General features: G+C 53.6%; 1 protein-coding gene across 1 annotated transcript; it reads right to left on the reverse strand.

The window, feature by feature from the left end:
- Window positions 1-3,480: 3,480 nt before the first annotated feature.
- On the reverse strand, window positions 3,481-20,187 carry NPC1L1 (NPC1 like intracellular cholesterol transporter 1). Its single transcript, XM_025433672.3, has 19 exons — window positions 19,817-20,187; window positions 17,529-19,054; window positions 15,424-15,524; window positions 14,906-15,078; window positions 14,608-14,736; window positions 14,191-14,373; window positions 13,745-13,859; window positions 13,533-13,660; window positions 13,051-13,188; window positions 12,638-12,727; window positions 7,042-7,232; window positions 6,768-6,892; window positions 6,123-6,249; window positions 5,953-6,008; window positions 5,139-5,289; window positions 4,820-5,051; window positions 4,634-4,747; window positions 4,394-4,556; window positions 3,481-3,965 (listed from the first exon to the last, which is right to left on the reverse strand). Exons 1-19 carry the CDS (start codon window positions 19,868-19,870, stop codon window positions 3,784-3,786), a joined length of 3,978 nt encoding a protein of 1,325 aa, XP_025289457.1. The 5' UTR covers window positions 19,871-20,187; the 3' UTR covers window positions 3,481-3,783.
- Window positions 20,188-26,337: the final 6,150 nt, after the last annotated feature.

Genomic DNA, 26,337 nt, shown 5'->3' on the forward strand with positions numbered 1-26,337 from the left:
ACTTGCCGGAAGCTGCAGACAACTACGCCGGCTCGGGGGCACGAGGGGCCCGGCCGGAGCTGCCCTCGGGCGGCAGAGTGAGTGACGTCAGCGGCAATGCCCTGGTTCTGAGAGCCCTGGAGGAGCTGGGTCCCTAGGACCTTGAAACCGCAGTGAGGTTGCTAGGTTGGGTACGCAGCTGGCTGCTCTCCGCAACTAGGATCTGCAAAGGAGCGTACATCGCCGCCGTCCATGGGCTCCAATTAACCGTAGATGGAGTTAGACCCGGATAAATTGCCCTAGGGCAGTGACGTCACACACTCCTGACGCTTACTGAAGACTCCAAAGGCCCTTTATGTGCGCCCTTCTTATAGTTAGCATATCGGATGTTAAAACTCAGAATTTAAAATTTTTTATTCATTTTTTTTAAAAAAAAACATACACAAGCACATTACGTGTTAACATTTTTATGAAGAAATAATGTTCTTCAAAGCAATGAAGTTTACCCAGAAGAGTAGCATAGCTTTACATTTTTCACAAATGTCTTTAGTGTTGGGCTTAATAGAAAACAGCAAGAGTCTCCCACCTTTCACTTTCACTGCATTGCAATACGTTTTGATCGAAACATATGAAGAAACCCAGTCTTACGCAGATTGGAGTTGGAAATGAGAGGAGTGTTTTGTCTTTTCAAATACAAGCATTTTTTTTTTTTAAGATTTTATTTATTCACGAGAGACACAGAGAGAGAGAGGCAGAGACACAGGCAGAGGGAGAAGCAGGCTCCATGCAGGGAGCCTGACCTGGGACTCCATCCCGGGTCTCCAGGATCACACCCTGGGCGGAAGGCGGCGCTAAACTGCTGCGCCACCAGGGCTGCCCTACAAGCATCATTTTTTGAGGCCAAAATTGAACGTGTGGTAGTTTCTTAACAGCTGTAATATGGAATCTGAAACATAAATAAATGTTTCCTAATCGTCACATTGGTATCTCTCAGTCTGTAATGCACTTTGAGTGGATCTTTTAGATGCATGATTTCCTAACATCAGACTGGAATGCAGAATATGGCCAAACAAACCATATTACAAATGTACGAAGCAGCCTAACTGTAGATGGTGGAAAAAAGATGCTGAGCTAAGTAACTTTGGAAATGAATGGAGTCTGAGACAAAAGGCAAAAGTTGCTAAAAAAAAGACGCTTCATCCTAAACATGTTTCTCAGGGAGGGTGGGGGCTATCATCTCTGAAAATACTACACATCTAGAGGGCAAGTAATTAAGCAATTGTGTGGGTGCTGGAGTAAGGCTTCTCACTCCCGGCATGGAAAGTTACAGAGAAGCCAGAGAGGAGTCTAGAATGATCCATGTGCTGATGAATTAGAGCTGGAGGCATCAGCATGAACCTAAGCTTAGCTTAATCTAGCTACAGATGGCTACATGCAGGAATATTCATAGAACTGTGCACACACGTGTGTTAGTTTATACACGCATATTTTCTAGAGCAACCACGTCTCAGCAGCAAAGTACATGTGGGTCCTGGGTTCGAATCCCATCTCCAGTTGAAGTGCCAGGACTCTTTGGAGAAATGGATGATTCTAGGAAGGGAGCAGAAAATATACAAGTTGAGCCTGGACCAACTTGTAGAGCAGGGAGCAGGGAAAACACCTCCATGACGGGAGTATGGCAAAGGGACAGAAGATCCAAGAGAAAGAGCTCCTAATGGCCCAAGAGAGAACAATCTGACCAACAAAATGAAGTAGTTTCACATCAGAACCCAAACTACAAAAAGGATAGCCATGAGTCCACACAGCAGACTGAGTAAATAAATACATGGAGGAAAATAGACACCTGTCCTATTGGGAGGAATTCTGAATAATTTATGTAAGTTCTAGGGGATCCCTGGGTGGCTCAGCAGTTTAGTGCCTGCCTTTGGCCCAGGGTATTGTGATCCTGGAGTCCCAGGATCAAGTCCCACATCGGGCTCCTTGCATGGAGTCTGCTTCTCCCTCTGCCTGTGTCTTTGCGCCTCTCTCTCTCTTTCTCTCTCTCTCTCTCTCTCTCTCTCTCTCTCTCTGTCTTTCATGAATAAATAAAGTCTTAAAATATTTATAAAAACTCCACCCTTCAGGAAGTGGAACATAACTCCCCACTGCCCTAGTGGAGGGTGTGCATCGTGGCTTCCCTCCAAACAGCACAGCATGGACAGCACGGGCAGGGGAAGGGCCCGGGACAGACATGACCTCGCAGGGCGACAGGAGTTGATGCCAGCAGTGGGAAGTCACGGTGATAGCCTGCACCCTTTATGTGATCTGCTGAGAAGGGGCCTCACCATTGCCATCTCTCGGCCAGAAACCCACAGCCTCAGTCTAGTTAGGAGACAAACACCAGACAATACCATTTGAGGGATATTCTACAAAACTACTACTGCCCGACCAGTCCTCCTGGAAAGCGTCACGGCCATGGTAAACAAGGAAAGTCTGACAAACTCTCACAGCCAAGAGCCTACATAGACATAACAACTAATGTCACGTGCTTTCCTGGATGGGATCCTGGGCCAGAAAAGAGGACACCAGGTAAACTCTAAGGAAATCTAAATAAAGCATGGACTTTAGTTGTAATTATGATACTGGTTTAGTAATTGTACGATGATGAATGTGCTATACAAACATAATATGTTAATTGGGTAAACCGGGTGTGAGGTATATGAGAACTCCCGGTATTATCTTTGCAATTTTTATGTAAATCTAAAACTACTCTAAAATGTTAGAGTTTTCTTTTTAGAAATGTATTTTAAAAATGATAATCATCCGTAATCCTACCCTTTCCTCCAAAGAGCAGGTGGGATGTACTGTGTTGTCCGTCCAGGGAGGAGTAGTGGTGGGAGCGTGAATAGGGCAGCAGCTTTGGGGGGAGGCTTTGTCTGTATCCAGACAGGACCTCAGCCACACCGCCTCCAGGTAGCCCTCCCACACATACACCAGGAGATATGCAAACACAAGCTCAGCCTCATAGAGGTTCATGCTCTATACCTGAAATCCTACAGGTTTTTAGAAAAGTAATGTTTACCCTGCCTTAGATAATATGCTTTATCAGGGCTTGTGGCCACACATAAGGGATAATCAGACTCACCCATGTGCCAGTATATCTGACCACTTATGTTAAGCAGAGCGTGGGGTCTATGTACCCCATTCATAAAGAGTATAAATAGACGGATCTTGTCTGGCTAGTTTTTGGCACCAAATGAGTTTTTCCCAAACATACAAAAGAAAAAGAAGACAAACTAGATTTTCAGAGATTTGGGAATTCCACATAAGTGATTATGGAGCTACAGTAGAAAAGTAGTTGGGAACAATGTGCCAACCAGCAGGGGAAAGGACAGAAATGCTGTGTCCACTCACACAGTGGGATACAGTGGGGCTGTCGCGGCGACTGGGCGAGGTCTACAGGGACCCAGGTGAATGAATCTAACGTGTGTGGCATTCATCAAGTGATACCATTTATGAAACTTTTCAAAATGTGAAATACTACTATATATTGTTTACATATAGATACAGGGAATTTAGGTTTAAAAACTTGCACGAGGAAGACACGCCAACTCCCAAGAGACAGGTCAGGAACAGATCACATTCACACTGCCATGTGCCGCCTTCAGCATAATCGTGTCCTCATGGATGCACCCTGGTGGATGCAGAATGTCCCAGCACAGGCACTCCCACGGAGACAGCCTCTCCCAGACCCTGAGTGGGAGGATGGGTCAAGGGGCCCCCGGGGCCCAGGGCTGGTGAGCCAGCATAGGGGCTCCGGCTTCATCAGAGGTCCGGTCCACTGCGGGGCAGAGAACTGTCGCCCACTACACCGTTGGCGGGATGTTGGAAGCCGTAGTTGACATAGGTGCTGCTGGCCGTGGATGTTGGGACCAGGTGGGCAGGGGCCCCGATGGCCTCTTCTGTCTTCTTCTGGTCCAGCACGAGAGCTGCATTGATATCAGGCCCTGCAGGAGAACAACCACAGAGGACCCCAGTCAGGGAGGCCTGCGCTGAGCAGGAGGGTCCTCCCTGCCCTGGTCTGTCAACGGAATGAGGGACCGCTTCTCTCAGCAAGGAGGGCCTGCCGGGTGCTGCCACAGGATATTCTGGAAGAAAGGAGAGAGGAGATCTCAGGCAGCACGGGATCTGATCTGGAAACAGAGGGGCAGGGGTGGTGGTGGAAGGGAATAGGAAGGGAGGACCCACTGTATCAGAGAGGCTGGCTGCAGGGCAGGGCGCCTGCTGACCTGGGATGGCTGGGTGCAGAGGTACAGGGGTACAGGGGGCAGGGCTGCTATGTGAACGGGCCCTGCTGGGCTGGGACCACTGGGTGCAGGAGTGCGGCGGTGCGGGAGGCCCTGGCCGGTGGGCACTCAGGCACCCGGCCTCTCACCGAGGTAGCTGAGGACCACTGGCAGGAAGACCAGGCCATGCAGCAGACCCAGCACGGTGATGAGGAGGTTGAGGCGGAAGAAGAAGATCTGGATGAGCTGCGCCTTGGCCAGGCCCAGGACGAGGATGCCCGGCAGGTTGGTCATGGCCACGCCAGCAAACACCTGCAGGGTCACAGGTGGATGTGAGGCCGGGCGCAGGGTAGCAAGCAGGGGGCGCGGGGGCCGGTGGGCATACTCACCGCGCTGCCCATGGAGATGGTGGCCTCCTTGGCCCTCTCCAGCCGGGTGGGCCGGGTGCTGACTGCAAAGGAGCGGGTGATGTGGGACACAAACTCCACGGAGATGCCCACCGCCTGGGGCAGAGAGGGGCATTAGGCGAGCAAGAGTGGGGGTGCGGGGTCTCTGCAAGGCGGAGGGCAGCTTACCGTGACCAGGTTGATGAGCGACACGGCATTGTAACTGATGCCCCACAGGGCCATGAAGCCCACGGTGTCCACGAGGATCATGACGATGGAGAACAGGTTGAGGAGGCCGGAGCGTAGGTCCATGCCCAGCAGCAGGCAGCAGACTACGAAGGTGGGCAGCAGGCAGATGGCGAGCATGAAGAGGCCCTCGGGGACCACGCTCAGGTACTGCTCGTAGAACACGTTGGTGATCCTGCGGGGCGGAGCGCCGTCAGCCCTGCGGCATGTGGTGGCCCCCTTCTAGGGGATTCTCCCTGCCCCCGCCGCCGCTGGGACTCACGTGTAGGGGAAGACCTCGAAGGCCGGGTCGGTGCCTGGCACCTGCCGCAGCTGGGCCGTGATGTTGGCCGCCAGCGCCCGTGACACCCGCAGGGCCTCAGTGTAATCCTCCGAGTTCCGCAGCGGCTTGTGGTAGGCCATGAACCGGGAGGCTACGCCAGCCGGGGGTGGAGGAAGGGCAAGGTCAGGGCCCCGCTGTGGGCGCCCTCACACCCTGGGGCATACCTGCTGCCATCAGGGCTCGGCAGCCCCTGCAGTGGTATAGTCTTATATCATGAGCAAGGGGCGCAGAGCTGGGGGCTCGCCCACAGCTCTACAGTGGCTCCTACTCCCACCCCCACCCTCATCCCACCTTGAGCCTCCACTCCTCCTGCCGCTGATGGCTGCACCTAAAGACAACTCCCAGATAAAGCTAAATGCTGCGCTCTAGGCTTTCAAAACATGCATCATATTTTTCAAATTAATTCAATTAGTCTTCCCATGTGCATCTTCCCGAGGGGAGATCCAGAAGCGGGGCAGGGTGACCTCAGGCAGGGGCAATAGTCATCCATGTAGCCAGCTGCCACATGGTGAGCAATTGGTGAATGTGAGAAAGAGGCGTGAGTGACTCCTCAGGGCGGCACCACCCCTGGAAGAGTCTGGGAATGTCTCCCTGACTGAGGATTTGGGGAGGGGGTTGCTGCATAACACACCTCTGAGGACAGGGCAGGTGGGAGTACCCCCTGAAGAAGGAAGGGGAGAAGCTTGCAGATTGAGAGGTTCTCCCCTGGGGCTGCTGGTGACCCCTCAGGGCTGCTGGTTCAGGCCATGCTTACCTAAAACCTGGCCATCAGATCCCAAATGCACGGAGGTGTTGTACGCTGCCAGCCCACTGCAAGGAGGCCAGTGCAAAAGCTTCATCAGAGACCACAGCCATCCTCGCGATGGTCTGCGCTCCGCACTCCAGCACCCAAGTGGCTGTGCTCCCCACCCACCCCAGGCTTACCCTTTGGGACACTTGATGTTGGGCGGGTCACTCAGGAACCAGGGAAGGTACTTGTGGAACTGGTCCACGGATGGCCGGACAGGGCCCAGTGTGAAGTTCACGCAGTTCTTCAAGCAGGCTAGGGAGTCTGCAAAGAGAGGGGGGGCTCCAGGCAGTGCCACCCCCAGGGCCGGCACTGCTGCTCTCTAGCCCCTTCCACTCCATTCTCATCCGGGTCCCCAGGCACTTCCACCACTGAAACGTGTGGCAGGTGTGCTCTGGAGGTGTTTGCACTTGTCTCTGTAGGAGGACTCCCCCTCTTGGTCATGGAAACTGCCAGCAACTATGGCAGATGAGGAAGCAACGTGGGGGGGTGGCAAAGAAACGACCCCCTTGGGCCTTCCCACTACACCTACAAATGCAGCTATGGGGGGGCCAGAGCCACAGGCTGAGCTCAGCTCTCCCCACCACCACCCATGAGCGTCAGCAAGCCAAGATCACAGCTCAGGGGGTGGGACCCCATACATGTGCTCCCAGCCTGTGCCTGCACCCTCACTGCCCTGTGAGATCACGGGAGGAACGAAGAGGGCCTAGCCATGCCCCTGCCTCCTGCCTCAGCTTCCCCAAGCTGTGGTAGGTGGGAGCTCCCAGAGGCCCGGCACTCACTGACAGTCGAAGGGCAGAATTTGTCCTTATTAGCACCAAAGGCATAAAGGCGGCAGCAGGAGGACGGGGTCAGCCAGTCGATGAAGTCATCCACCCAGGAGGAGGCAGGGATGGCCAGGTAAGACCTGAGGGGCAGGGGAGAGGAGGCTGGGGATGGGGGCACCGAACCAGGTGGCCTACCCCCCAAGCCCATGACAGGAGGAGGGCAGCTGGGTAGAGTCGAGCCAGCCAGGAAGGGGGGCTGGGGGCACACAGGGCTGGGCCGGGCACTTACTCCTCGGGGAACTCGGTGGCGTACTGGATCTTCTGGGTTAAGGAGTAACTGTCGCACCCGGCACTGGAGCACACAGCATTCATGCCCGCCTCGCTGGAGAAGTTGTAGCCTCCCGTGGTGACAAAGTAGACGGGAGCCCCCACCTCAAAGTAGCGGTTCAGGAAGAAGAAATAGTCCAGCAGGTATGAGTCCTGGAACAAGAGGCAGTCACTGAGGTTGGGGCCGGACTCCTCCTGAGGGGCTCACCCTCGCTTGTGCTCACAGGGGTGCACATTCACGGAGCTGCACACACACTCATGGATGTGCACATACACGGAGGTGCATACGCACTCATGGGGGTGCACACTCAGATGCATGCATACTCATGAGGGTGCACGCACACCTACAGAGGTGCACACTCAGTCACAGAGATGCACACATGCTCATGGAGGTGCACATATGGTCCTGGGGGTGCACAGTCACAGAGGACACACAGAGGTGTACACTCACCCATGGAGGTGCGCACACACTCACCGAGGTACACACCCACAGACGTGCATACACACAGAGGTGCACACACGAGGTGCACGCTCACTCACGGAGGTGCACCCACACCCACGGAGCTGCACACTCACAGAGATGCACACACATTCATGGAGGTGCACACTCACAGATGTACACACACACCCACAGAGGTGTGCATTCACAGAGGTGGATGCACACCCACAGAGGTGCACAATGACAGAGGTGCACACACACAAAGTTACATGCACATTCACAGAGATGCACACACAGAGGTGCACAATCACAGAAGTACATGCACAGGCTCACAGAAGTGCTCAGAGGTACACACATCCTGGTGTGATAACAGGTACACCCACAGAGCACATGCGTGTAGGTATAAGCACAGAACACCAGGTTCCAACATGCATGAACATTCTCTCTCTCTCTTACACACACACACACATTCATGTACATGTAACGTTGCCCCTTCCCATTATCCCCATTTTGCTGCAGCGACAGCCTAACAAGCTGGTGTGTGACCAAAGCCCACACACATGCCCACGTGTAAACACCCACGTGCACACCACACCCTCGAGGCTGTGTATCAGGCAGTTGCATGATCTGTTCGCTTCTCCTAAAACATACAGCCTGGGAGTGGTGTGAGAGAAAGTAGAGTCGAAGGTACCAGGAATCCATCCCCCACCTGGACACCACTCTGCTGGCAGCACCTGTCTGAGAGAGACGGTGTGCAGCCACAGGTTCTGCCGAGGGCTCGCAGCTCCCAGGGAAAAGTCTGGAAGCAAATTGTGCTCGACGTCACCTGCCTTCAGCTCTCAGCATTGCAGCAGCTACCTGGCCACACACAGGCACTTTGCACCCAGCTTGAGGGGTCCAGCATGGAACACGAGAACCCCAAGCCCCTAAAAGATCGCGGATTTGCATTCTGATAGCTGACCGCTGCTCCAGCCTCACTGGTACAGTCGGGCTGCTGCCATAAGCTCCCTGGCCTCAGCCTGGCACATCTGCTGAGAGCTTTAAGTGACCAGTGACCAGTTTATTAATTTTTCTCTTTGTGTTTTCCCTTTTTCCCCTTTTGGCAGCCAGATGTTTCAGGAATGGGACATTCAAAGGCAATCACAAATACAAGAGAAGTTACCTCCCATTACCAGGGAGAGGCTTGGGCTCAGAAATGACCTGGTAAGACTATCCTTCTATACCCCAGGCTAATCTCCAGGACAGAAACACCAGCAACAGTCACTTTTTATAAAAAAGCATATCTCAGGGAAGGGGGAGAATCCGATCTTTAGAATCACCATATAAGACTTAACTGTGGGCAGCCCCAATGGCCCAGCGGTTTGTTGCTGCCTTCAGCCCAGGGTATGATCCTGGAGACCCGGGATCGAGTCCCACATCAGGCTCCCTGCATGGAGCCTGCTTCTCCCTCTGCTTGTGTCTCTGCCTCTCTCTCTCTCTCTCTCTCTGTCTTGAATATATAAATAAAATCTTTAAAAAAAAAGACTCAACTGTCCATTTTTCAACAAACATCATAGACACACAATCAGGAAAGTAGGGCCCATACCTAGGAACCAACATTTATCAACAGATGACCTCCTCGAGAAAGACCACATGGTGGACGCATCAGACGGAAACTTTAAAATGCCTGTTTTAGGGATGCTCGAAAAGCTAAAATAAGATTCAGACAAAACCAAGAAAAGAAAAGTGTGAACAAAATGGAATGATGAACAAATAGAAAATATGAAACAGAACCCAGAAGGAAATTTTGGAGCTGAAAAGTACAAGGACTACATGAAAAATTCTGGCCGTAGGTTACATGACATTCTGTACATGAAACTCCAAAAGTCTACCCCAAGCCCCTTAAAACTAGTAAATAAATTCAGCAAGGTTGCAAGTTACAAGATCAATGCACAGAAATCAGTGGTCTTTTTTTTTTTTTTCGGTCTTTTTATACATGAATCGTGAATAACCCAAAGAGGGAACTAGGGAATGTCCAGTGACAGCAGCATAAAATAATAAAGTACTTAGAAATTAATGTCACCCAAGGGGTGAAAGACCTGCACTCTGTCAACCAGGCAGCATTGCCGAAAGAAATTAAAGACACAGATAAGTGGGAAGACATCTGCATTTATGGGCTGGAAGACTGAATATCGTACAGGCTGCTAGAAAGTCTCCAGATTCAGTGCAATCCTGTTAAGATCCCAATGGCGTTTCTTGCAGATATAGAAAAATCCATCTTAAAATTCACAAGGGACTCCAAATAGCCAAAACATTCTTTTTTTTTTTTAAGATTTTATTTATCTATTCATGAAAGACAGAGGAAGAGAGGCAGAGACACAGGCAGAGGAAGAAGCAGGCTCCATGTAGGGAGCCCGATGTGGGACTCGATCCCATGACCCCGGGATCAGGACCTGGGCTGAAGGAGGCGCTAAACCGCTGAGCCACCCAGGAATCCCCAAAACATTCTTTAAAAGAAGAATAAGGGGCAGCCTGAGTGGCTCAGTGGTTTATTACTGCCTTCAGCCCGGGGCCTGCTTCTCCCTCTGCCTGTGTCTTTGCCTCTCTCTCTCTCTCTCATGAATAAATAAATAAAATCTTTAAATAAATAAATAAATAAATAAATAAATAAATAAATAAATAAATAAATAAATAAATTTGGAGGACTCAGGGGGGGGCCTCGGTGGCTCAGTCCATTAAGCATCCAACTCCTGTTTTTTTTGTTGTTTTTTTTCAATCTTTTTTTTTAAGATTTATTTATTTATTCATGATAGACATAGAGAGGGAGAGAGAGAGGCAGAGACACAGGCAGAGGGAGAAGCAGGTTCCACGCAGGGAGCCCATCATGGGACTCAATCCGGGTCTCCAGGATCGCGGCCTGGGTCAAAGGCAGGCGCCAAACCGCTGAGCCACCCAGGGATCCCCAGCCACCCAGGGATCCCCACCAACTCCTGGTTTTGATTCAGCTCATAATATCAGGGCTGAGAGATTAAGTCCAACACTGCACTCCGCACTCAGTGCGGAGCCAGCTTAGGGTATTTCCCTCTACCCCTCCCCTGCTCTTGCACACATGCTTGCTCTATCTCTATCTCTTTATCTCTCTCAAACAAAATAAATCTTTAAAAAAACAATTGGAGGACTCACATTTCCTGATTTCAAAACTTACAACTAAAAGACCTGCACTAGGCTGGGCTCCTCGCTGAGTATGGAGCCTACAAAAGAAAGAAAGAAAGAAAGAAAGAAAGAAAGAAAGAAAGAAAGAAAGAAAGAAAGAGAAAGAGAGAAGAAAGAAAGAAAGAAAGAAAGAGAGAGAGAAAGAGAGAAGAAAGAAAGAAAGAAAGAAAGAAAGAGAAAGAAAGAAAGAAAGAAAGAAAGAAAGAAAGAAAGAAAGAAAGAGAGAGAGAAAGAAGAAAGAAGAGGAAGGAAGGAAGGAACAAAGAAAAAAGAAAGAGAAAGGAAGAAAGAAAAAAATACATGACTATGTACAAACATTAACTCAAAGTGGATCCAACACTGAAGAGCTGAATTTGTGAAACCCTTAGAGGAAAATGGGAAAAACTTCAGGATACTGGATTTGGTAATTATTTCTTGAATGACACCAAAAGCTCAGTTAACAAAAAGAAAAATAGGCAAATTGGACTTTTTGAAAAATAAAATTTTTTGAAGACTATTTTTAAGTCATTGCCACACCCAATATGGGGCCTGAACTCATGACCCCAAGATCAAGAGTCACACGCTATGGGGCACCTGGGTGGCTGAGTCAGTTAAGCATCTGCCTTCAGTTCAGGTCACGATCTCAGAGTCCTGGAATCAAGTCCCACATCAGGCTCCCTGCTCAGCAGGGAGTCTGCTTCTCCCTCTGCCTCTGCCCCTCCCCCTGCTTGTGCTCTTGCTCTCTATCAAATAAATAAACAATATCTTAAAAAAAAAAAGGACACGCAACCAATAGAAATGCAGAAAACATTTGCATCATGTACCTGATAAGGGATTAATACCCAGAATATCTAGAGAATTCCCAAAATTCACAAAGAAACCAAATCACAACAAACAAGTTGTTTCAGAAATAAGCAAAAGACTTGACCAGCCCTTTCTTCAAAGACCCACCAACGGGTAGTGAGCACATGGCAAGATGCTCAGCATTGCCACTTATCAGGCAAAGCAGGTCAAAACTGCACGGAGATGCCCCTTCACACCTGTGGGGATGGCTGCCATCGAAACAGAGAAAGAAAAAAAAGCCAGAAACAAGTGTTGATGTGGAGACACCAGAGCCCTGGTGCACTTCTGCAGGGAATGCGAAATAGAACAGCTTCAGGGCAAGCAGTCTGGTGGCTCCTCAAAACAATTAAAATTAGAATCATCCTGTAATCCAGCAGTTCTACCTCTGGGAACACACCCAAAGGAAGCAGGTTTGAGAAGAAGTCGCTCTGCATCCACGTTCAAGGCAGCCTCATTCCCAACCTCTCAGAAAAAGGGAACCCCAGTCCGCAGCAGGCAAGCAATGTGTAAACCAGATGGGGTGTGTGTGCGTGTGCTCGCGTAGTATGAACCCCTCGGCCTGGAGGGACCCGGCACAGGTGATGCTGAGCAGACGACCGCACACAGGACACACAGTGTGGGGCTCCAGTGCTGGGTGTCGAGGGGAGCAGGGGTGTTCTGGCAGGTGGGGTACCCTCACCTCCACCCTCCTCCGATACTACGGGTGCCCGGACCCCTCACAGCCGTCTTCCACCCACGAGGCTCTCAGACCCCTGGCGCCCCTGACCCTGCTGGGGGGCCTGGGCCCCGACGCCGGCGCTGCAGAGCGCAGGCCTGAGGACGCGGCGTGCCCAGTTCCGGGCAGGCCCAGGGCGGCCGCTCACTCCGCCTGCACGCCAGCTCCCCAGCTCCCCCGCCAGCCCAGAGCTGCGTGCCCGCTCCCCACGCCCCCCCGCCCCCGCCCCCAGGCCCGCGGCCCGCGGCCACCCCTGCGCCTGGTCCTTCCGCGCGGAGTCTGCTGCTGTCCCCGGTTCTCGCGGCCCGGCCCTGCCCCGCGCGGGGTCGCTGACCCTCCCGGACCCAGGGGAGCACGGCCAGCGAGCCGAGGTGGTGGGGTGCGCCTCACCTTGGGCAGGGCCAGCTCCTGATCCAATCCCACGCGGATGTGGCACATGAAGTAGAGCCCCACCCCGAAGAGGCCGGTGAACAGCAGCAGCTGAGGAGGGCGGGGCAGGGTCACTAAGGCGCCCGCCCCTTGGGGGGGAGGCTGAGCAGACCCTCCCACCCCCGCCCCGCCCCTGCTCTGCCTCCGCCCGCCGCGCCACCGCCCCCCCCCCCGCGCCCCCAGCCCCACCTGCCACGCAGCCCACTCCCGCAGCCCCACTAGCCCCCACACACACCCCAGCCCCACCCACCCCGGCCTCCGGCCCCACTCACCACCAACCCACACCCCCAGCCCCACCCACCGCGGCCCCCAGCCCCACTCACCACCAACCCACACCCCCAGCCCCACCCACCGCGGCCCCCAGCCCCACTCACCACCACCGCCCGTGTCACCCGGTGCAGCAGGACTGGGACGTAGAACTTGCGGAAGACTCGAAGCAGGAGTCCCTCGCTCTGGCCGGGTGCAGGCAGCTTCGGGGCGCTCACGCAGCAGCAGACGTCCAAGCGGGAGGCCTGGGGGGAGGCAGCCCCTGCAGGTGGTCCCCAAGCAGCCCCCGCAGGGACGCGCCGGGTGCTGCGCTGTTTGGGTTTCTTTTCTCTCTTGATCCAACACCTCTAAACTTTGCGCTGTCGCACAAATGACAGCCCCCTGCCAACATCTCTCTTACATTTTTCCTTGACCTTTTTGCACTTCCCAGGTTTGTTTATATTCCCATAAATCACCAAGACACAATGACTTTTCTACGTGGCCCACAGGCATGCTGCCCCTGCACCCAGCCGCGCTCTCTGAGCCTGCTCCAGGACATAAAGCCCCCCCCCCAGGAGGTGAGGCCTGGGGTCCCTGCCCCCCCCCCTACCTCCTGCCTCCTGCTGTCCAGAGAAAGCAGAGCCACAAAGGCTGACACCTGCAGCAAGAAGTCCAGGACGATGGCAAAGCCCGAGATCAGGGCAAAGGTCTTCACAGCGGGCATAGGGGTCAGGGCCCCTGGGGGGCGCAGGGGTGAGAATCAGGGCCTGGCGGGAAGGGGGCCACCCACAGGCAGTGCCCCCACCTTCCACCCCGGCTCACCTAGAAAGAAGCAGATGGCCTCAGACAGGCTGCAGAGCAACATGCTAGGGGCCACACTGCCCAGCGCTCGGCCGATGTGGGCCTCCCGCGGCTCTCCCGGCCTCCGGGGCAGCCTCTGCAGGAGGTGAGGGACAGCATGCAGAGCCAGCCAGGAGCAGGGAGCGGGGAGAGGGCACGCGCTCCCACTCTCCCATCAGGAGCAGATCCCCCCACAAAGCCTCTGCTCTCCGCCTTGTCCACTTTGTGGGGTCTGGCCCAGAGACACGCTTGGTGCATTTTGGGGTGTCCGTAGCAGGCTTGTTCGGACATATCCCTGGGTCCCTCAATGGCCACCAACGGGAGAGGCTAGATCAGCCTGGACTGTGGGGCGGGGCGGGCCCGGAGGAGGAGGTGTGCCAACTCACTGCAGGGCGGCACCTGGGCTGGGAGGAAAGCCCCCCTCTCACCTGGTACTCCAGAACAAAGATGAAGATGTTGTCAGCGCCCACGGCCAACACCAGGAAAGGCACCACCTGAAGGATCACCAGGGAGGACGGCACGCCGAGGTAGGAGAAGAAGCCCATGGCCGCTGTCACTGCTCCCAGCACCACCGCCACCCCGCCCAGGCCCAGCGTGACCTTGGAGTCCACCTGCAAAGGGACCAGGCTCAGCCTCCTGGCTACGGAAGGGCGGGCAAGCTCGGCGCCTACAGGTCAGCTCTACAGGTGGGGCATTCTACAGGTGAGCTCTGCGCCTGCTCCAGGGGGGCTTCTCTGAGAGCAGGCTGCTTCCAGGAAGCATAACCCCTTGGGAAGCCACTGAGGGGAGGGTTCCGGATGTCCTGCCAGGCCAGGCCGCCCCCCTGTGCCTCTGGCGGTTCTCACCGGCACCCGGCGCCAGCTGGAGTAGCTGCCCAGCGCCAGGGAGATGTACAGGAAGATGATGATGTAGCTGACTCCGAAGATGGGGAGGTCCTCCGCCGTCGTGCGGTTAATCTCGTCCTCCAGGGAGCGCTGCGGACACACGACCCCCAGCCCCGCTGACCCACAGGCTCCCAGAGCCCCTGCAGAGACTGCAGAGTCCCGTACTCCCAGACAGGCGGGCCCAGGGCTGCTCAGGAAGAGGGAGGCCCGCCGGGGACACGGGCACCCACTCTGCAGAGCCAGGGACCCCAAAGCCTACCTCAGCCATGAATGTGACCTGGAAAGTGCCAGCTGTCCGCCGCTGGAAGGCTTTCATCTCCTCCAAGAAGGCTGCCTCCCAGAGCTTAGCCTGGGCCAGCCGGGGGTCCCCAGGGGCATAGTTGTTGAGGGAGAAGGTCATAATCAGGGCCTCCGCCTCAGAGTAGTCCTTCCCTGGGATGAGAAATGCTCAGCCACCCTCCTTCCTTGCCCCTGCTCCCCTTCCTCTCCAGCCTCACTCCTGCTCCCCTCCCCAACCTTCCATATTTAAGTCCTTGTCCAACGCTCCACCCAATTTCCCTCTTTCACCCAAGGGCAAGACGTGTGAACCCAAGCACAGACCAGAGGACCTGGGCAGGCTGGGAGAACCTGGAGGACGTGCCAGGTCTGCAGCCCCGTGCCCCTCCCAAGCCTGGCCACCCCCAGGCAGCAAGAATCCATCACTATTCCCTCCTTCCTGCCCACTGCCCTTGCCCCATCTCACCCCCTCGCTGGCCTCCCTGGGGCCACCCGGCTTACCTTTGTAGCCACCCACGGCAAGGAAGGGGAAGACAGGGCCCCCATAGTCAGCCATGCAGCTCAGGGCTAGGGCTGTGCCATCCTTGAAGGTGAGTGGGGCGCTGGGGGGAGAAGGAAGGACTGTTCCTGGCCCTGTGCCCGCTGCCAGCACCAGCACCTGACCCCTCGGTCAGAACCATTTCTCCCAACAAGATTTCCTGAGTCCCAACCCACAGTGAACCGGAGCTCTCCTCTCATACCTGCCTGAGGCTGAGGGCTCTGGGCTGCATCCCAGACAAGGAGGTGGGTGAGCATCACACACACATGCACACACATGGCCCCTGGACTCCTCCTACAGGGTGGCTGCGCGGGCCTCGAGCTGCTCAGTCTCCTCCCCCACCAGCCTGGACCCCTGCAGGCCCTGAGTTCAGATGCTCCTGCCCTGCAGGCAGATGAGCAGCCCTGCCACCTTGGGAACATCTCTACCGAGCCTTCCTGCCTTCCTGCCAGCACGTATTGGGCTCCTGGACGAAGCGCTCTTTATTATTTTTTTAATGTTTTTTTTTAAGATTTATTTATTTATTTATGGTAGACAGAGGGAGAGAAAAAGAGAGGCAGAGACACAGGCAGAGGGAGAAGCAGGCTCCATGCCAGGAGCCCGACGTGGGACTCGATCCCAGGACTCTAGGATCGAGCCCTGGGCCAAAGGCAGGCACCAAACCGCTGAGCCACCCAGGGATCCCCCGAAGTGCTCTTTATGAGTGAGAACGACGCTCACCAGCTGTCCTAGGCGCCCTCGTTGCTGTGTGACCTTGAGCTGCTCACCACCCCTGGGCCCCAGTTTTCCTGTCTCTGGAATGGGGATAACCAGACCACCCAAGAGTTGTGAGCATCCAAAATCAAAATAAAGCCAGCATGAGGATGGGACTTGTGGCCAGAGCTTCCTCCCTGACCCACCACCTCTCAGGGCCAACAGGGGCCAAGACACAGACTCTGGGAAGTGGCCCAAACGTGGGCTTCCCCAAGGGGTGGAGCACTGGGTCTCCCATTTAATCCCATGGTTCTCATTGTGGCGTCAGAGCCTAGGAGTCCTGGACACCCTTTCCAGGGGCATCAAGGACAAGACTATTTTCATAATAATACTGAGATGCTGTTTGCCTTTTCCCCCTTGTTTGCCCTCACGTATAAGGGGCACAGACAGTTCACCCACGTGGTTTCAGATTCCATGTTGCAACTAACACCTAGTTAAAAACCACCTGCTGACTTGGGTGAGGTATGGTAGGTGACTCCCAAGGACGTGCAAAGGCTGTCACGGCGTGGCTCCCTCGTCTGGCCACACAGGTGCAGAGCCAGGTGTTCTCACTGTACTACAAACAACAGGCCACACGCAGATGCTGGAATCCAGCTGCCTTCTACTAAGCAGGATACTGTACTACCTCTGTTGATGTGTAACAGGCTTACTCTTGTCATTTTTAAAGAATTAATACATATTCTTTCATTTCTCAGCTTCGCTTTCTCATGGGGTAGATGTCAGCAGAAAAAACCTCTGCCCAGGCCAGGGCTCTCTGGGGACTCAGGTCCTGTGTCAGAGTGTGAGCAGGCCCAAGACCAGATGTCAAGGACCTCCGCCCACTGCAGCCTCAGAGAGCCCAGGCCACTGCCTGCCCACCTGCTGCCCTCAGGGCGCGGGGCTCCAGAGCCCTCCCTCCCAGCCCTGAGGCCTCGTTAGTGTCCTGGGTACACCATGGCACAGTGCAGGCAGCCAGGCATGTGGCTACCGCCTGACAGGGGGACCCTGCCCTGATCCCAGGGCACCTCACGGGCCCCCAAGCGGAGGCATGCACGTGTGGGTCCGTCGCACAGCTCTGTGACACACAAAGCAAGAATGGGCAAGGATGCCACTGCTATGGCCAGGCAGAGCCAGAACTGGAGAGGCCACGATGGCCCTGGGCAAATCTGCAACAGCGGGTAGGAAGCCCTGAGGGAGTGGGGCTTAGAGGGGGGCAGGGAGAGAAAGGGTGTGTCGCAGCCCCTGAGACCGACATACGACATGCGGAGCCAGGCAGGACCACGGGACCTGGCTGCACATGGCAGCCCTGGCTGCAGCTGACGGCGGGGGGACTCACTTAGCACAGTAGAGAAAGTGGTCCCTCCAGTCCACCTGGGAGGTCTGGCCCGTCAGCGTCTGGTTGGCCGTGAGCAGCAGGTGCGTGCGGTTGCTCTGGAAATACTGCAGGAGGCTGTTGATGCAGCAGTCGGAGAGGCTGGCATTGTGAGGGTTGAGGGGCGCGAAGCAGATGTCCTGCAGCGAGATGTGGCGCTGCTCCTCGGGCGACCACACCTGGAGGTGCCGCAGCGTCTCCTGTAGCTCCAGCAGCTCCAGCAGGAGGTCAGAGGCCAGGACCCCACTGAAGTTCTTGGGCCCCAGGAGCAGGGAGTCGTAGTGGTAGCTGGGCCGGTTGGGAGCCGTCAAGATCACCTGGTTGGTTCGGAGGAAGGGGCCAAAATGCTGGTCGTGGAAAGCCTTCTCGCTCCGGGCTTGGCTGCTGGGGGCCGACCACAGCTCCACTGGGTCCGTGGTCAGTTCCACAAAGGCCAGGCCTCCTGACAAGGCCAATACCACGGCGATGGACACCAACAGGATGGTCAGCGGCCATGAGGCCACCCATGTGCCCCAGTTCTGGAAGCACTGGCTAAGGATGACGTTGGTGGAGAGGCTGAGTTTGTCAGACAGGCTCATGCCTGCCTTGGGGTCTGGCGTCTTGTCCTTGCCACAGGAGGAGGCCAGGCGGGTACCCACCAGGAAGGTGGTAAGCAGGGCAAAAGCAGAGCAGAGGATGATGACAAGGGCCAGCCCACCTTCCAGCCCGCCCAGGTAGAAGGTGGAGTCCAGTGCCTGGGGCTGGGGGATGGTGGGGCAGGACGCAGCACAGTCCTGGCAGGAGCAGGCCACCGTGCCATTGCCCTGGGACTCGTTGCAGGGCCTGATCTCCCCGGTCAGAGCCTGCATCCCACTCCCTAGGGCCTGGCCGGGCTCCATCAGGTGGAAGGTGATGTCTAGGGGAGCCAGGCCATTCGAAGTGTCCCCCTGGAAATTGAGCCAGCGCTGAGCATTGCAGAGGGTGGAGCCATAAACGCCACACATGGTGCCCACGGCCAGCGTGGCAGCCGCAGGGATGCGCACCCGGCTGCAAGAGTCGTAGGTCTGCTGGGCAAAGGTGTCCTGGTAGAAGGCCTCATAGGCCACCACAGCCTGGGGCCGGCCACCCCCGCCCCCAGCCACGCGGGTCACGTTGATGAAGAGACTTTGGTTGGGGCTGCAGGTGTTTTGGCAGTGCAGGTTCACAAAGTTGTCGGAGCAGGTGGGGCAGCGGGTGAGGAGGGCCTTGGTGACCGCCAGGCTCGTCTCCAGGGACAGCAGCTGCTTGGGGGAGCAGCAGGCATAGGTGGTGGTGCCCGTGTAGAGGCGGGGGCAGATGCGCTGTAGGAGGGTCAGGTGCTCACCAGTGACACGGGGGGCGGGCGTGTTGGACAGGCAGGACACATTAGACAGAGGCGCCAGTCCCCCAGACAGCTCTGGGTTCTTCCCACACTCGTCGTAGAAAGCGCAGTAGCCAGGCTGGTGGATGGGTGTGTACAGCTCACTCTGGGCCTGCGGGGCGGGACGACATCACTGCAGGCCCCGGCGCCAGGCAGCGCTTCGGGAGCCTCTGGGCAGTGGGGGCAGGTGCAGGGTGCCCAGCGGGAGGCCCTGGCAGGGGCAGGGTGTCTCCACGGTATCTAGGGGCCATGGGTGACAGGCATCGCCAGGCCTTCATCCTGAGGAAGGGGGTCACTGAAGAGGGGGAGGGGGCCGGACGGTCACATCGGACGATAAGGGGACAGGTGGGGAGAGTGGGATGGGCTGGAGGCGGCTCTGTAGTCCTGCTGAGACACGGTGGCCCGGGCCAGGCTGGGAACTGAGTCCAGGTGGCCCTGTGCCCTTGGGGCAGTGTTGCTTCGAAGGTGGCTGCCATTGCCCGAGCTGCAGCCCACACCCGGGGGCCCAGGGCCCCTCTCAGATGTTCTGTGCAGAGCTTTCCCTGCCCTCATCTGCTTGGGGCAGAAAGCCTTCACCCATCCTCCCAGACTTGGGAGTCAGAGAGCAACCTGAGGTAAGAGCCCCCAGAGCTCCCCCAGGAACTAAAGGCTCACCAGGTGATCCCCCCGAGCCCACCCCAACAGCCTTCCAGGACTGGACCCTCCCTGACCCCTCTGCTGGCCACCTCAGGCCAGGACGCCCACGGCGCACCGGTGATGGGAGGCACTCCGTCATCCCCAGGCCCCAACTCTTGGGTCCACCTAAGCCATGACCTGGGGATGTGGGCCACCCAGGACCCCGCCCCGCACCCCTTTCGGGAGCACCGAGACTCACCACATGCAGGAGCAGTGCCCATAGCAGCCAGCCCCTCAGGCCAGTGTCCGCCATCCCTGTGCAGGGAAGGGGTCCGAGGGCAGTGGGCCCAGGCCACAGGGACAGCCGGGGACAGCTAAGCTCTGGCTCTTGGGGACACAGAGTGCGTGCCTAGGCAGCTCATGTACTTAAACTGGGGGTGCGCAGCAAGGCAGCCTCCCCATGAGGGACAGCCTGGCCTGACTTGTCTGGGACCAATGGGGCTGAGCCCCACACCTCCCACGGCTGCCAGCTAGTTAATGATCCACCTTCTCTGTCCTGGCTTTGTCTCACCCTCTTGATGAGCCTCCTGGTGACATTGTCCTGGCTTTGTCTCACCCTCTCAATGAGCCTCCTGGTGACATGCGGTGGGGGAGGGGTCTCCCCTTCACCTACTTCCTGAAGCGAGAACTGGCCCTCCACGCCCCCACGCTCCCACCCCGCCCACGTGCAGACCGCCCAGCCTCAGAGCCCCTCTGTGCCCGGCCCCCTCCTGGGACCAGGCCAGCTCCTGGGACACACCTTGCACTGCCAACCTTAGCAACTGTTGTTAATTAATATTAACAGCCTGATAACAGAGGGGGTAGTTAGAGGTGGAGTGACCAGTGACAATCATCCTCCTCTGGGTGGAGGGGGAAGTTCAGTTTCCCAAGGCCTGACAGTGCACAGAGATCCCAGATGCAAAAGCCTCCTCCGCCTGCCCAGCTCCTCTGCCCCGTCCCCCTCCCTCCTGTCCCTGGGCCAGGCCTGTCCCCGCCAACCCTGCAGGAGCACAGTGTCCCGGGGAGCCCCACGCAAACAACACAGGTGCACCGTACTCACCTTCTGCTCCCTCCCTCGGGCTCTCCCTATCACCAGGTGGACCAGACCTTGGCCCCCACGGCAAGGCTGAGCTGATAAGCGAGTCTGTGCGAGCACTTCCTGTGTGGCCGCCTACTGGAGACAGCTGCAGGAAGAGCGTGCTATCTGCCGTGTGGACCCTAGCCTGACTCAGAGGAACCACCCCAGATGTGCCAGGGAAGACAGAAGCCGAGAGGGGCTCAGGCCCACCCCTAAGCCCTGAGTGAGCTGCAGGTGGGGACAAGAGTCAAGGGCCCAGGGCTGTCACGTGTGCAGTGGCCACTGTCCAGTCCCCTGCCCCTGTCCACCTGGCTGGCCAATGCTGAGACGCCAGCCCCCATTTGGGATTCCTGCCTCTGCTCCTGGGTGTCTGCCCCCATAACAGAGCCTGAGTCAAAGATTTCACTGCAAACAGTTTATCACAGGGTGGCCCCAGATGTACCAGCAGGGGCACGGGACGGCCAGGGAATGGAAGGAAGCCTGTGTGGTCTCCAGGGTCTTCCCTGGCATACCTCCAGGCTGACAGCAGAAGACCAAGGTGCTCCCCACAATCCATGCACTTCCCGCTGGGCTGTGTCCTGTCACCCACAGGTCCAGCTCCTGGAGCCAGAGGCCAGGAGGTCCCAGTGCGTCATGACTGTACCTTAGTATCTGGTTTCTGTGTTCATGCCCAACAGTATTTCCTTGGTTTTGCATTGATTCAAACCGAGATCCTAGAGATGAGATCAGTGCCAAAAGGCACCCGCTTTATGCGGTAGGTGCACACCCCTGCGCTCTTCCCTTAGGCTAACAGGAAGCACATCAAAAATCTTAGCGTGTCCAGTGAAGGGTTCAGATGATTAACACCCCCCCCCGCCCCCGCCAGGACTAAAATGCTTTCCTACTGTGGTGCTCAGCAGCCCCCGGCACGGCACCTGGCTGGGTGTGCGTGTAGTGCTCTGACCAGCCCAGGCGGCCATGGTGACCCCCTGGGCTGCCAGCCGACACATTGAGATTTGGGGTCACCTGGGGCACCCCTCATCATCCCTGTTGTCACATCTTGATGCTATTTGCTTCTTTGCTCTCCCAGCCTGCTCAGGACCTGTGATCCAATTCTGGCCAGTGTGAAAGCTTCCTTTAAAAAAACAATAATAAGGGGATCCCTGGGTGGCGCAGCGGTTTGGCGCCTGCCTTTGGCCCAGGGCGCGATCCTGGAGCCCCGGGATTGAATCCCACATTGGGCTCCCGGTACATGGAGCCTGCTTCTCCCTCTGCCTGTGTCTCTGCCTCTCTCTCTCTCTCTCTGTGTGACTATCATAAATAAATAAAAATTAAAAAAAAATAAGTGTCAGTTTTTGGAGCAGTCTGCTCTTTACAGAAAAACTGGGCAAAAAGTATAGGAGTTCCCAGATACCCCTTCACGTCCCCACAGCCCCCGTTACTAACCTCCTGCATGAGTGGGGCACATTTGCCGCAATCGATAAGCCAGTGTTGACACATTAAGTGAAGTCCACGGTTTATGTGAGAGTTCACGTTTGGTGTCATATATTCTACAGGATTTACAAACATGGAATGCCACATAACCATTTCGTATCGTAACCACGATACCATTTTAGTATCATATGGAATAGTGTCTCTGCCTAAAACTCTTGTGCTCTACCCTATCCATCCTTCCCTCTTCCCAAACCCCTGACAACCCACAGCTCCTTGGGCAGATGTTATTTTGCGTGGTGAATACACACAACACAAAGCTTACCATCTTTACCATTTTTCTGTGCACAGTCCAGCATGTTAAGTACATTGACACTGCTGCACTGACATCACCACCATCCATCCTCTAAATAGGAAACTCCGTACCTGCTAAACCCCAATTCCCCGGCCCCCCACGCCCAGCACTCCACATATGTCACATTAGTACAATCACACGTCTTTCTTGTGACAGGCTTATTTCATGGGACATAATGTCCTCACGCTTCATCCCTGTTGGAGTAGGTGTCAGGAGGCCGAGCTTCTCTGAGCCTGAACGATTCTTCAGTGTGTGGACAGACCACATGTTGCTTACCCATCCATCCCCTGATGGATGCCATGGTGCTTCCACTTTTGGCTGCTGTGAATCATGTTATGAACATGGGTGGGCAACACGTCTTCCAAATCCTGCTTCAGTCTTTGGGGTATGTTTCTAGACATGCAATTGCTGGGTCATATGGCAATTCTGTTTCAAACTTTTTGAGGAACCAGCATACTGGCTCCTACAGAGTCTGCGCCCTCTCACACCCCTGCCAGCAGTGCACTTCCACACGCAGTTTGCCGCTGTTTCAACGGCAGCCATCTGGGTGGGTGCACGGTGCCAGCTTATCGACGTTTTGATCCGCAGTTCCCCGATGATCAACGACACTGAACATCTTTCATGGGCTCATTGGCCATTTGTACATCTTCCTTGGACACAGGTCTACATAAGATCTTTGCCCATTTTGAAATCAGACCGGGCGTTTTGTTTGTTTCTTGTTGTTGTGTTCAGGAGTTGTCTACAAAGTCTGGATATTAATCTTTTATTAGATATGTGGTTTGCAAATATTTTTTCCCATTTCTGTAGGTTGCCTTTTTATGCTGTTGACAGTGACCTTTGATACACAAAATTTTTTAATTTTCATGAAGTCAAATTTGCCGATTTCCTAACTGTACCTTTGATGTCATTCATAGCCAATGACTCACAAACGCCATGTCACAAAGCTTTTGTCCTGGTTTCTTCTAAGAGTTTTATAGTTGTAGTTCTTTTTTTAAAAGTAGGCCCCATGCCCAATGTGAGGCTTGAACTCACTCCCAATCTTGAGATTGAGAGTTGCATGCTCCACCAACTGAGACAGTTGGGCACCCCTATAATCTATGATCCAGTTTGAGCTAATTTTTATATACGGTGTTAGTAGGGGTCCAACTTCATTATTTCACAAAGTGGATATCTACTATTCCAAACATTTCATGAAAAGACTATCTTCTCTCCATTAAATGGTCTTGGTACCCTTGTCAAAAGTCATTTCACCATATATGCAAGGATTTGGTTAGGAGCAGTTTATTCTGTGCCATCCCACTGGTCCATATAACCATCTTATGCAAGCACCACTGTCTTGATTACTGCATTTTTTTAAGGAGTGGGGGAGACTAAATGGGCTCCACACTCAGCATGGAGCCTGATGTGGGGATCAATCTCATGACCCCTAAGATCATGATCTGAGCCAAAATCAAGAGTCAGATGCTTAACCAATGGAGTCTCTGATTACTATATATTCATGGTAAATTCTGAAGTCAAGAAATGTGATATCTTCCAACTTTGTTCTTTTTCAAGGATTTTTTGTTTATATTTGTTTGTTTTTTACTTTTAGATCCCTTGAAATTCCAATATGAATTTTAGGATAGATTTTTTTTTCCATTTCTGCAAAAAGTGACATTAAAGGATTGCATTAAAACAATGGCTCACTTTGGATAATAACAATACCAACTATTTTGACCCGTCCATGAACATAGGGTTCTGTTCCAGTTATGTCTCCTTTCTTTTAGCAATGTTTTCTCATTTTCAGTGTATAGATCTTTCACTTCCTCTGTGAGGTTAATTCCTAAGTATTTATTCATTTTGATGCTATTACAAATGGAATTTCCCCCTTAATTTCCTTATCAGTTTGTTCATTGTTCTTGTATAGAAATGCAACCAATGGGTGGCAATGGGTGCATGGGTGGCTCAGTCAGTGAAGCATCTGCCTTCAGATCTCAAGCGTCATGATCTCAAGGTCCTGGGATTGAGCCCCATGGTGGGCTCCCTGCTCAGTGGGGAGCCTGCTTCTTCCTCTGCCCCTCCCCCACATCTTTTTTTTTTTTTAAAGAAATGGAACTGATTTGCATGTGTTGACTCTGCAACTTTGCAAATTTGTTTATTTGTTCTAATAGGTATTTTTGGGAAACTCTTTAAGGTTTTTTTGTCTGTTTGTATATTTGTTTGTTTGTTTTTAACATACAAGACCATATCATCTACAAAGAACATTTTGCTTCTTCCTTTCCAATCTGGATGCTTTTTTTCTTTCCCCCAGTCACTCTGGCTGGGGCTTCCAGTATCCAGCTTCATGGAAGCAGTGATGTGGGCCTCCCTGTCTCACACCCCTGAGTGTGACATTTGCTGGGGGTTGTTTGTATGTGATTTTTATTATGTTGAGGTATTCCTTCTACTCCATCTTTGAGTGTTCTTTTTTTTCTTTTTATCATGAAAGCATGTTGGATTTTGTCAAATGCTTTTTCTCCATCAATTGAGATGATTATGTGGGCTTCCCCCTATATTTTGTGATGTGGCCTATTATGCCAATTGACCTTTGTATATTGAACCATCCTTGCATTTGTTGAATAGTCATGGTATTTAATCCTGTTAATATGAGCTGAACTCTGCTAGTATTTTGTTGAGGATTTTTGCATCAATATTCACAAGGGATATACACCTGTAGTTTCTTTTCTTGTAGGGTCTTTGGCATCAGGGAAATGCTGGCTTCTTAAAATTGAGCTAAATATGTTCTCTCCTATTCAATTTTTAGGACAAGTTTGAGGAATATTTATGTTAATTGCTCTTTAAATGTTTGATAGAATTCATTTGTGAAGCCCTCAGGACCAGAGCTTTCATTTGTTGGGAGATTTTTTTTTAATGTTTCCAGCTCCTTGCTAGTGTAGCTATTGAGATTGCCTATTCTCTCCTGATTCAGTCTTTTTTTTTTTTTAAGATTTTATTTATTTATTCTTGAGAGACATAGAGAGAGAGAGAGGCAGAGACACAGGCAGAGGGAGAAGCAGGTTCCATGCAGGAAGCCTGATGTGGGACTCCATCCTGGGACTTGGGATCACACTCTGAGCTGAAGGCAAACACCCAACTGCTGTGCCACCCAGGCATCCCTCTCCTGATTCAGTCTTAGTAGGTTTTGTGTTTCTAGGAATTTGTCCATTTTATCTGGGCTCTTCAATTTGTTGTCATACAATTGTTCATTTTGCTTTCTTATAACACTTCATATCTGTAGAACTGGCAGGGCAGCCAGGTGGCTCAGTGGTTTAGCACTGCCTTCAGCCCAGGGTCTGATCCTGGAGGCCCAGGATCGAGACCCATGTCAGGCTCCCTGCATGGAGCCTGCTTCTCCCTCTGCCTGTGTCTCTGGCTCTCTCTCTCTCTCTTTCTCTCTCTCTCTGTGTCTCCCATAAATAAAATATTTAAAAAAGAGAACTGACAGTAATGCTCTCATCTTCATTTCTGATTGTAGTCATTGGAGGCTTCTCACTCTCTCTCTCTTTTTTTTTTTCTTAGCCCATCCAGCTACAAGTTTGTCAATTTTGTTGATCTTTTCAAAGAACCAACTTTAGGGTTCATTCATTTTCTGTACTGTTTTCCTACTATTTCATTATCTCTACTCTAATCTTTATTATTTCCTTCCTCTGGCTAACTTTGAGTTGCGTTTGTTCCTCTTTTTCTAGTTCCTTAAGCTGTAAAGTTAGGATGATGATTTGAGCTTTTTTAAAAAATGTAAACATTTAGAGTTATAAATTTCCCCTTTAGCAACTGCTTTCACTGCATTCCCTAGGTTTTAGTATGCTTGTTTTTATTTTATCTTAAAGTATTTTTTCTTTCCTTTCTTCTTTCTTTCTTTCTTTCTTTCTTTCTTTCTTTC

This window comes from Canis lupus, chromosome 16 (genome assembly GCF_003254725.2).
Source record: "Canis lupus dingo isolate Sandy chromosome 16, ASM325472v2, whole genome shotgun sequence".
In the NCBI taxonomy this organism is placed as follows: Eukaryota; Metazoa; Chordata; class Mammalia; order Carnivora; family Canidae; genus Canis; species Canis lupus.